This window comes from Cebidichthys violaceus, unplaced genomic scaffold (genome assembly GCF_023349555.1).
Source record: "Cebidichthys violaceus isolate CVI_PGR_0920_01 unplaced genomic scaffold, fCebVio1.0.p SCAF_2, whole genome shotgun sequence".
In the NCBI taxonomy this organism is placed as follows: Eukaryota; Metazoa; Chordata; class Actinopteri; order Perciformes; family Stichaeidae; genus Cebidichthys; species Cebidichthys violaceus.
In genome coordinates, this window is record NW_027176372.1 from 22,129,049 (window position 1) to 22,141,079 (window position 12,031).

Here is a 12,031-nt window from a genome sequence, read left to right on the forward strand (position 1 = left end):
ACGTTTAATACGTTATTATATCTAAACACAAACTTAATATGAATGCTTCCTTATTCGTTGTCTGTTTGGAGACAGAAATAGCTGCATGACGACGCCACAGATTGAACTTTTCATATTGTTGTTAATGTCATTATGACTGCAGTAGCATTTCCTGTCACGCATTTCATTAACCGGCAGCACAACAGTAATGATGAACACAATTAAACATTCCAGTTGGGACTTCACATGGACACACTACTACACATTACATTTCATCCTCATCATAGTTACAAGTAAATACCACTTTTGGTAGAACTCTTATTTTAGAAATGGTGAATCACGGTAAAGACGACTAAAAAATAACCCAGTAGACAAAGACAGTAAAGAATCAGTGTGACGGCAGCATAGGTGGATGACAGGCCTTTAACCACCGCTGTTCTTATCACCGTCAACTAGCTTTACATGTAAGCAGAAGAACAAAACATCAAAGTAAGACACATCATTTGCACAAACAGCCTCTTTAAAAAGAACAACATCAGCAATCACACACGATACCAACTGACCTCAATCAGTCCACTTAACATGCTAATCCAACCCAAAAGCCTTAACAGCAGCATAGATCCTCTCTCTCTCCGTTGTTTCTGCGTCCCTCGTTCCACCTCTGCCAGATTCCATCGCGGTAAAGACGACAGTAGAATAAATCCACGCGTCTTCATTCCTCTGAGGAAAGGTATTGCACATTATGTAAGATGACAAATACCAATAAAATACTAATAGTGTTTTTGAATAAGTTGATCTTACCTTTAAATTCCTTTTTGCAACATTTTCAAGCAGGGAAACAGCAGCTAGAATATGAAATAAACAAAAAAAATACAAAGAGATACAAATAGATACGGATGCACTAGTTTGTTACAACACTAATGATGAAATATAAATACATATATGCATGTGTGTGTGAGATATAGAGATTTATCTTTCATTACCTTCATTGTTGCAATAATCACACTTGTTTTTCTTGATGGCGTAAATAAGGACGGCTGCAACATTCACACTAATAGTAAAGACAGCACACAGCAGGACCAGAAATGTACCGTCACCAAAGGACCACGAGCCGGTTTCTGAAACATGAACACAAACAATGACTTTTAGTAAAACTAAATGAAAATGTAATTCCTCCAAAGAGGATTTTACTTGTCACATGTATTTCCCTACAATCAATCTGTATGGATTTCTATTTGACTTCTGATCAAGATTCATTAACACTTAAATATGCACATTTCATATTAAACTAATTTACCACACTGACTTGCCAGTGGGTTGATAATTAATAACTTATGTGCAGAAAAACCTTGTTAAACCTCACAGAACTGCATTTCCTTTCATCCTGTCATTAAGATACCAAATATGACGGTGTGTAAAATGATGCCGAAGATATCTAGAATATTTCCATTCGATGGAATGTTGCTGTCATAAAATCTAATATACTAATATATAGTATATCATGCTGTCAAAGAGTACGATATTTTTCACTTATGGTGGCACTAAAAAGGGAGAAAACTGGATATTTACCTTCTATGTCCAGTTTTGTTCCATTTCCAAATAATATCTCTCCACATGTGGCCACAGCGCAGTAATAAGTTCCAGCATCAGAGGAGCCGACGTTCTTTGAGAAGCTGTAAACACAACTCCTCTGAGTGTCGGTTCTCTTCTCACATTCACCATGTCTATTTCCTCCTGTGTACATGATGTTAGGATGAGATTTATCTGCTCTGACTCCAAACCAGTGCACACTGTATTCACCCGGACAGGACTTCTTGCGAGAGTCAGAGAAGACCAAACACTGGAGAGTCACGGAGTCCCCGAGATGAGCTGGATCAGACGCCGTCGGCCACTGAACAACAGTATAGTCTCTCATCCTCTGAGTGTTTCCTACAAAATACCAAAGTGGAAAATGCGGAGTTGGACCATCAAAATGGAAATGTCAAAATAGATGTTGAAGATGTAAATGAACAAAGTGCTACGACACCAAGCATCTGGTATTTGTGATTCTACGCATGCTGTATTACCTTTTAAAGACAAATACGTGGCACTCCATTGATCCTTACTCCAGGTCGTGACCGCACAGTGATACAGTGCCTCGTCTTCTTCGACCGTCTTCAAAATGGTCAGAGAGCTCATGGTTTCTGTATGGTTTGAATACAGTTGTGAGGGGTGAAACCCTTGCTCAAACGTAGGCTGAGCGGTGCCTTTCATCAGTGTAGTGATTAACGTAAGAGAGTCGCCGATTCTCTGTCTGTACCACTTGACCCGTGTATTGCTAAAATGCGAATCGGAGAAAACGCATGTGAAGGTTGCAGGTTCGCCAAGTTGAACTGCGGTCACCGAAATCTCTGCATCTGTATTAAAAGACAATGGAGAGAATATATTTGAAATAATAATCTTGATTTATATGAATAATGTCTTAGAAAATGTAGATAGAACAAACTATGTATTACATGCATTTTATATACACACATTGACTTCTGAAACTACAGCTAGAAATATAAAGTTGGTTTGAATTTGTATCACATAATGTAAGAGACAGGTGGTCATAATTTGCTTACTACTAATAAGTAATAAATCCCCTTACGGGATTAATAAAGTAACCATTTCAACTTTTTTCCCCGACAAAACACTCATAGTAAATAGTTTGAACAGAGCAGGAGAGCACTTACATCCTTGATGAAGAAGAAGCAGAGCAACGCATACAAAGATCATCCTGACGTCTCTTCCAAGGACCTCCGTTGGGTTTTCAAAGAGTAGAGGAGATGATATAGGACGGTGCTAACGGGTCAGACCGTCACAGTAGGGAGGTTTCAAAACTATATTTCCTGTCACAAATGTTCTTATGCAACTTTAAGACTTGTGTGGTTTGTGGTCTGTTCGAATTGAGGACAGATATGCCAAACTGCAGCGCAACAATTTTTAACAATAATACACAGTTGAGTAGTATTTTTTCATATATACAGTACATTTAAGGATATTTCCCTCCTACGTTGGATTCTTTAACGTTTCTGTAAAAAGTGAAAACGTCGTTAGGGATCACTAACATTAGGACAATACATATCTGAATCACATTTTATGTAGTATGTGTATAGTTGTCAAAACAGCCAAATAGGACAAAGATGTCAACCTCATGACGCAAGAAAAAGACAGCAGGAGAAATCAGGGCGTCACCAAAGTCATTGACGTCTCTTTCTCAAGCCAACATTTAGTCTGTTATAATAGAACTCTGGTGAGGGTAGTTCGGGCTGTTGTGATGTAGTAATCGTGCTCTGGTGCAGCCCACAACAACTGGTTTAAGAACGCTTGCTAGAGATGGTCTTGTAGCGTTTCCAAATGAACCCTAATGCAGTTTAATTTACAGTGAGAACATAATCCGACCGAGTTACAGGAAGTGAACCAAAACACAGACTGCCTGCGCGAACATTTGTTTAAATGGACACAGGTAAAGCCTGATAACGTGAGTGGGAGCAGACTAACGTGGACGATGGACATCTGGGCCAGAGAGAACACACAGAATGTGCTCTCAAGACCAAAAATAAATTCACTCATCGCACGGTTCTCATCAAAACTATTTTTTTATTTGGTCTGCTATAATTTGGGCACATTGAAACTGAAAATGGAACAAATTAAATTAGTTTGTGAAAGCCTGAAGAGTCAGCCTCGAGGACAGTTGTTGAGATCATTCAGTCTGGACAAAGCTTTACGTATCTCAGTACGATGGTGAAATAGCAGCACTAAAATGCAAAGTACGGTTGCTTCTTAACCCACTTTCAGTAAGGAAATGGCTGCATGCACGACATGGGAAACAAGCTAAAAGAAACTGTTTTAAGCCATTTTCGTTTTCTGAGAATTGGGGGAACTACCCACACTCGAGCTGATAAATGTTAACCTGGTTACCAAATGATCCTAAATAATCAGACAAATCACTGACTGTCCTCAGCAGCCTGGATGAACCGGACCACAAGGGACACAGCAACAGTGCTTCGTTCAAATGCTTTAAAACAGTGTTCTCTTTCACAGTAACTTTCCCGACATTGACGTCTTGTGGTTGTGCAAATGATGACGCCAGCTCTTAGGGGCAGAGGCGTCATGTTGTAGTTGTAGCAGATGCAATAGACACCAATCGCAGTAGATGGTTGGCCACACAAAAGAAAGCTTTAATACAAACTTTCCAAATAAGAGCTTAACATTTACATACAAAAAAGATCAACTTACAGAACTAAAACAAAAATGAAAAGGATCTAAATATAGACAGTAACTGACACATTTATCTTATAACATCGCATATTATTTTGCTAAATATCTGCCACTTAGTGTAGCACTCAAGCATTGAATAAACATGAATTATCTAACATCAGAGTAGATGCTCTCTTCCTCGACTTCAGCTCTTCTTAACCTCCTGTCAGCTTTCCTTCTGGTGAAGTTTGTTACAGAATAAACCAACGCGTCTTCATCCGCCTGTAGAAACGTATGGCAAAACATGAATTATTAGGTCAACATAAATGAACCAAGTAAACATCTTATCTTTAAAATGACTCACCTGCTGATCAGCGGTTGTTGCTGCAGCGTTTGTTTGCAGGGCAGCAGCTAGATAACAACATGATAAACCATGAATAACAATCAGTATGTACAGGACTAATGCAGGGGATTTCATTTTATTTTGAAAATGAATGATAGAAACACCAAAGAAACACAGCACTAATGTTTATCGAGTCAAATTTACTTAATTATAGAGTTAAGTTACTTTTATTACCTTTACAACAACTGTACTTTTTCTTCTTGATGGCGTGTATCAGTAAGGCTATAACGATCAAACTTATAGCCAACGCAGCATAAGACAGACACAGAACTGTATTGGCCTTCTGACAATCGCCAAACGACGCGCTGGAGGCTGAAATATTAAGAACAAACGATACAAGTTAACGAGGTTTCAAGTCTAATTGAAGCTGATTTAGTAGATCAAATATGCAAAATGGTGGTTACCTTCAATGTCCACTTTTGTTCCATTTCCAAATAATATCTCTCCACATGTGGCCACAGCGCAGTAATAAGTCCCGGCATCAGAGGAGCCGACATTCTTAGAGAAGCTGTAGACACATTTCTGTGGAGAGTGAGCCTCAGGACTCTTCTCACATCCAGCACTGTTGTTTCTTTGTACATAAATGACACTGGGATGAGATCCATCTGATCCGGCTCTGAACCAGTACACACTGTTCTTCTGGACACGTCTTCTTCTCAGAGACAGAGAGGACTGAACACTGCAGAGTCACTGAGTCTCCTGGATGGACTGGATCAGATGAACGCTCTTGTATGACAGCAGTGATATCAGGTTCTGGTCCTGGATGAATAAAAAAACGATATTCCTGTATTTACATGATATAAAAAGAATGTGTTGCAAGTACTCAGGTAGTTTTTCAAAGATATGAATTAAACCAAATGATACCACAAACCTTCCCTTAATGGATTATTACATGATAAACCCTAAATAGCAATAAGTATGAACAGTAAGGACACACAGGATGTCAAAGATTGACTAAAGAAACCCGGCACTAATGTTTACTGTGTACACTTAACTAAATCAACCGCAAGCTTTCCCCTCAAGATCTATTTTTGTTTGCAAAAGACACTTCTGCATGTTCGGAATAACTTGTGAATTAAATAAATATAACATTTTATAGTAATGAATGACAGACAGATCAAATGTTGGGTATGAACAAGGTGAATATTCTTTACCTTTGACTCTCAGGAAGGTTTTATTCAAAAACGATGTCTGTAGTTCCACCACTTGTTGACAGTAGTAAAATGCAGTATCACCGAGTTCTGTTCTGGTAATATGTAGAACAAATGTTCCGGGTTCTTGTTGTGCTGTAATGCGACGAGTTTTAAACACGCTGTCGTTATCAAAAGTATAAGTGGATGCTAAAATTTCAGGGAAGTTTCCAGCAACAAGTCTGATCCAAAATAAGAATCCTGTCGATGAAGAGTGTCGGCTGCATGTTAGAGTCACATCTTCTCCAACACAAACCGTCTTTGTCACAAAGCTCTGGTGGTCTGTGCATCCTGAAAAAAACAAATTGCATGCGATACAATCACGCCAAAGTCACCATGAGAAGGGGGCAATAGTTGAAACATAACAGAAGTGAAACTGAATTTTTGTACGCATACTTACGCCCAATTGGGAACGCGAACACTACGCAAAATATGATCAGCATTTTCTGGTTAATCCATTTGAAACGGCACTTAATTCAGATCATGCTGCAGGATGATTCGTCTTAATGTGACTATCAAATTGGAGGGAACCATTTCAGAACCATCCGATTGGTCTGTCATCACGTTGGTTTGTAGTTCTCCACCTAAGTGGAAATGCTCACAACCAAGTCTTTACATTCTGCACACATGACATCATCAGCAGTCTGGTTTCGACATTGCATGTCAGGAAAACACAGAAGTGTGGTTTGAAAACTGTTTGTATCCTAAATATAACCTTTACCGAAAGAGAAATTAATTTCAAACACTGCCAAAACATTCAGAGACCAACTTCTGCTGTTGCTCTCTTCTGTGTGATCATAAAAAAAAGAGTTTGAAACCTTTGAAGAGGCAGATAAAGCACAGCATTAAAATATCTTTTCCATTAATTAAATATTTTCCTGTGTGGTGTCATTTTTAGTTGTCAGTGTAAAAGTGGGAGTGACAATATTCACGGGATTTTGGACACTTTTGAAGCACTTATGGCCTTTTACACAATAATAGCTTCATTTTTTTTTGTATTCACAAGTTTCACTTTAACAGAAAAGAAAACTGAAACACCGTAGAGAAGACGTTCTGATTCACAGAGGATGAGCTTCTCATTCATCATGAGTCAGGCTAAACTATCCTCTTGTTAGCTGTGTACTGAAGGTCAAAGTGCCATTTTGAGTGCAGCGATACGGTGAGGCTGAAAAAAAAATGTGCAGACACAATCTGACTGCGATCGAAACTGTCTATTTAAATGTTGTGGTTTGGAGTGAGTTAGTGTAGGAGTGCCAACTGTCCACGGCCTGAAGGAAAGAGAATCCTAACAAGCGAAGAGCAGGTTTCAATGAATCAAACCCTGAATCATTCCCTTTAGTTTAGACTACCGTATTTTCCGCACTATAAGGCGCACCGGATTATAAGGCGCACCTTCAATGAATGGCCTATTTTAGAACTGTTTTTATATATAGGGCGCACCGGATTATAAGGCGCATAGAATAGAAGCTACTACAGTCAAACGTTTGACTGGGGTTGCGTTATGCATCCACTAGATGGAGCTGTGCTAAAGGGAATGTCAACAAAACAGTCAGATAAATCATTCAGTCAAACTTTATTGATTCACAATACGGTAACTTAAACGTAGAGGGGAACTTTTCCCTGATTCAGTAAACACGTAAAAGAAACAGTCTGATACCACTAAATCAAACGTTAGTGCATTCACAACATAGTAACTCTCGAGCGGTGTTTACCGCTATTACTTCGGCGACGCCCCTGACTACGGTAGCCGTAATGCTGCAAGCGGTGCGGCTTTGTAGTTTACCAGTCGTACTGAAACATTTTGACAGAGCGCCGTGTACAACCAGTATGGATCAACCAATTAACCAATTGATCCATATATAAGGCGCTCCGGATTACAAGGCGCACTGTCGTTTTTTGAGAAAATTAAAGGCTTTTAAGTGCGCCATATAGTGCGGAAAATACGGTACAGGTAACATCGTGAAAACTCGAGATGCAACTACAAGGTGTGTGTGTGTATGTGTGTGTACTTTTGAGAGAAGCAACTTCCTGTGTTTTCTTTAGTATTTTTGTCTCTCTATAGTTACACATGTAGCATTGCATTAATACGTGCTAAATGCATGTCCCATGTTGACTTTGGTCTCTCTCTCTCTACTTCACATGTCTCTCTCTCTCTCTTTTTCTCTTCCCTCTCTTTTTCTCTCTCTATCTCTCCTCTTTTTTCCTCTCTCTTTTTCTCCCGTCTCTCTTTTTCTCCCCTCTCTCTCTCTCTCTCTCTCTCTCTCTGTCTCTCTTTTTCTCCCCTCTCTCTCTGTCTCTCTTTTTCTCCCCTCTCTCTCTCTCTCTCTCTCTCTCTCTCTCTCTTCTCCTCTCTCTTTCTCTCTCTCTTTTTCTCCCCTCTCTCTCTCTGTCTCTCTCCTTTTCTCCTCTCTCTCTCTCTCTGTCTCTCCTTTTCTCCTCTCTCTCTCTCTCTCTCTCTCTGTCTCTCCTTTTCTCCTCTCTCTCTCTCTGTCTCTCCTTTTCTCCTCTCTGTCTCTCTGTCTCTCCTTTTCTCCTCTCTGTCTCTCTGTCTCTCCTTTTCTCCTCTGTCTCTCCTTTTCTCCTCTCTGTCTCTCCTTTTCTCCTCTCTGTCTCTCTGTCTCTCCTTTTCTCCTCTCTGTCTTTCTGTCTCTCCTTTTCTCCTCTCTGTCTCTCCTTTTCTCCTCTCTCTCTCTCTGTCTCTCCTTTTCTCCTCTCTGTCTCTCCTCTCTCTCTCTGTCTCTCCTTTTCTCCTCTCTCTCTCTCTGTCTCTCCTTTTCTCCTCTCTGTCTCTCCTTTTCTCCTCTCTCTCTCTCTCTCTCTCTCTCTCTCTCTCTCTCTCTCTCTGTCTCTCTCTCTCTCTCTTTCCGTTTCCGGTGAGTGTGAGTGAGGAGTGTTATTTTCAGGTGGAATGGCGTCCGCCGAGACGCCACCTCCGTCTCTCCGGCAAGGAGTGAGGATCGTCCCCCCGGATACCAGCGTGGCGGTGGAGGAGGTGTTGCTGGCTGTCGGGGAGCAGGTGGGACACGATCAGCTGTGCTTCGCCTCCAGGATGAACAAAGCAGTGGTGGTGTTCCTCAGAGAAGAGCCTCTGGTCCACCAGCTGATCGAGAGCGGAGTGTTCATCCGGGACGCGGTAGTGCAGGTCTCCCCGCTGTCAGCGCCCTCCACGCGGATCACCGTGTCCGGGGTTCCACCGTTCATCCCGAACGAGCTGTTGGAGAAGGAGCTCCGGAGGTTCGGGAAATTTGCTAGCGGGTTAAAATCTGTGAGTTTGGGATGTAAAGACCCTAAACTGAGACACGTGCAGTCTCTGAGGAGACAGCTGTTTATGTTTCTCGACTCACCGACTCAAACACTGGAGGTGTCCTTCAGGGTGAAGCACGGAGACGGAGCCTACATGGTGTACGCCAGCTCCGGACACCTCAGGTGTTTCGAGTGTGGAGAGTTGGGACACAAACGGGTCACCTGTCCGCACAGAAGGAGGACCGGTTCTGCTGGCGCAGACACCGGAGCAGGAGCCACGGCCACGGATTACGGACCGGCGGTCGGACCGGCGCTCGATCCGACGGCTGACGGTCGATCCAACGGCTGACGGACCGGCGGTCGAACATACGAATAACGGACCCATGGTCGAACCAATAAATAACGGACCGGTGATCGAACCTACGGCTGAGGGACCGGTGGTCCCACCAACGGCTGGCGGACCTGGGGCCGGGCCCGCGGCTGCGGTGGCGGGTTGCGGTACTGCAGGCGCGGCGGCAGGTGGTAAAGACAAGGGTGAGGAGGAGCAGCAGGTTGACGGTGCAGAGGACATCAGCTCTCAGACTGAACAACCAGAACCAGAAGACAGCGCGGAGGAAGCAGCCTCCACACGTGAGGAACCCAGTGGGTCCAACAGCCAGGTGTCCGGTGGGGAGGACATGGAGAATGACTCTGAGTTAAACATGTCTGCTAGTGGAACCTCCAGCAAACAAATAGACCTGTATACACTGGAAGAAATCAACTCATATCTGGATCAAACATTTAATAAGAAATCTGTCAGAATAAGTGATCACTTCAGTGACGTCACCAAATTCCTTCGATCAGTCCACACATGGAGGCACCTTCTGGAGGAGAAGAAGCGTTTCCGCCTCAGAAAGCAGATCACTCTCCTTCACAAAGCACAGAAAGGTAGAACTGTTCAACAGACGAAACCCTGATGACCATGGAGCTCACAGTGTCTGTGTCTCTGCACTGCTCTCTGTCTCTCTGCTCTGACCCTCAAAGCAGAGCCTCAACATCACACCGTTGAACATCACCAGTGGGAGAGATGGACATGAAAAATGAAATGAAATCTAAGACTTTTTATTGAGTCTGTTATACTTTTGATATTTAGTTCAGCTTGAAAGTTCAACTGATGACTGATGTAAAAAGCTGAGTTTCATGTTTGATATGTAGTTTTCTGTTGTTGGAGGAGTTGTTTTATTTTCTTGTTTGGGTTGATGACGTGACTGTGATCTGTTCTGGATCAATAAAAGAATTTTTAAAAAATCTCTCTCTCTCTCCTCTGCTGCCATCTTCTGGTACAGGTTCATTCAAACTTACCACAATGTTTGTTGACTGGTTCAATGTCTGATTTGTGGATTGCAAACATTCATGTAATCTCAGTATCATTAGACATCTATGCTCAAACAACGAGGGTTTTAGTTGAGGTATCTGTTCAGCCCCTGGACCCCCAGCATGTCATGTTTACTACGTTGCCTAACTCAGCTGATTGTATCAGAGATGTAAGGGTTTGGGTTTATCTGGCCACACCTCTGTTGACTCTGGCAGTTCCTTTCTGGACTTTGATGTATTTATAGGAAACACAAATGGTCCTATCATTTCATGGTGCTTGCCAAGATCAGAATGCTTTTTGATCATAGTTCAGTTTCAAATGTGGGGAAGCATGAACCCAGTGGAGTGTAAACATTCTTCTAATGTGTATGATCAGTATGATCTGTATGATCAGGAACCAAATAATCCAACAGGTTAGCTGTGTAACAGGTCAGGGTCCGGTCTAAAGGGAAGAGGGGGCCACATTCAGTACAGAACTGGCAGAGCAGGTCGAACTAAAAAGGCTTAGCAACAGACGGTCGTTTGTTGCTTTTGTCTTGTACTCCTCAAGTCTGTTATATTTCAGCCTTCCCTTAGAAAAAAAAGATCAAGAAGTTGCAACAAAAAGTCTTTTATGTGCTCAACAGGTCATAAAGGTGTGTTTTACCTGCAAAGGATCAATCTAGTCTCTGTATCAGGGCTAAAACCACAATACATGTGTACATCTTCTTATAGCTAATGGAACACCTCTAATAAAGAGCACTCATCTATTCACATCTTAAAAACAAAACGAACAACTGCATGCGGTCAAATGTATTTTATTTAACAAGAGACTGAAGAACACAGTCACTGTTGAGTCAGTTCTCAAAGTGAACGATGTCTCCTTCAAAGTGAACAGGAAAGCCGTTCGCACATCTGATTGCGATTTTCCTGGTGCGAGCTTGACCGCGGTACTGACAGCGTGGAGGCCTGGCCCCCTGGTTTCTCAGTTGACAGACAATAATTTGGAAGGGCTGGAGGCTTTTGGTCATCTGACCAAATGGCTCTCCTGCCTGCCCACAGATGGCTCTGACATGGTTGGTGGTGGCTAGGATGAAGGTATTTTTCTCCTTACAGTCATTAACGTTGATTTTGATGTTACGTTCTCCTATCACCTGGTCACATCTGTCAGCACTCATCCGCCCGTTGATATGCTGGTTTATAAACTTCCTGTAAGAGTCGTTTGGCTGAGCGAGCGCAGTAGCAGAAAGCAGCAGCACACAAGCAAATGGGATCCTCATGATTCCCTGGTGGAAAAAATATGGGGAAAAATGTCCCGTTAAGATACAGCAGCATAGGGGAATACACTGTGATATCATTATTATCTGTATGTTCCATATGCAAATACATTTTGCGAGACAATTAGTGTAGTAGCGTCACCACTGTTATCAAATTATATTAAGAGCTGAAAACAGTGAAAGTTATTGACCTCTTCAGACCCATAATTTGTTTATTTTAAAAATTATGCAAATAAGATTAAAGCATTTAAAAAAGTCTTTATTAGACTTTACAAGCTCTGTAAAAATCCATAGAAATATCATGATATAAAAAAAAAAAAAAATACTGAAATACTAGTAAAAATAAGTCATTAATATGAATTTAGTTTTTATGCTAAAATGCAATA

At 41.7% G+C, this 12,031-nt stretch overlaps 2 protein-coding genes across 2 annotated transcripts; both read right to left on the minus strand.

The window, feature by feature from the left end:
• Window positions 1-50: 50 nt before the first annotated feature.
• LOC137875715 (uncharacterized) lies at window positions 51-2,763 on the minus strand. Its single transcript, XM_068715190.1, has 6 exons — window positions 2,694-2,763; window positions 2,046-2,375; window positions 1,549-1,908; window positions 963-1,097; window positions 781-824; window positions 51-699 (listed from the first exon to the last, which is right to left on the minus strand). The coding sequence occupies exons 1-6, from the start codon at window positions 2,734-2,736 to the stop codon at window positions 565-567; spliced, it is 1,047 nt and encodes a 348-aa protein (XP_068571291.1). The 5' UTR covers window positions 2,737-2,763; the 3' UTR covers window positions 51-564.
• An 8,462-nt stretch (window positions 2,764-11,225) lies between these two features.
• Window positions 11,226-11,648, minus strand: LOC137875965 (angiogenin-like). The gene has a single exon (XM_068715481.1). It carries the CDS (start codon window positions 11,646-11,648, stop codon window positions 11,226-11,228), a length of 423 nt encoding a protein of 140 aa, XP_068571582.1.
• Between the last annotated feature and the right edge of the window lie 383 nt (window positions 11,649-12,031).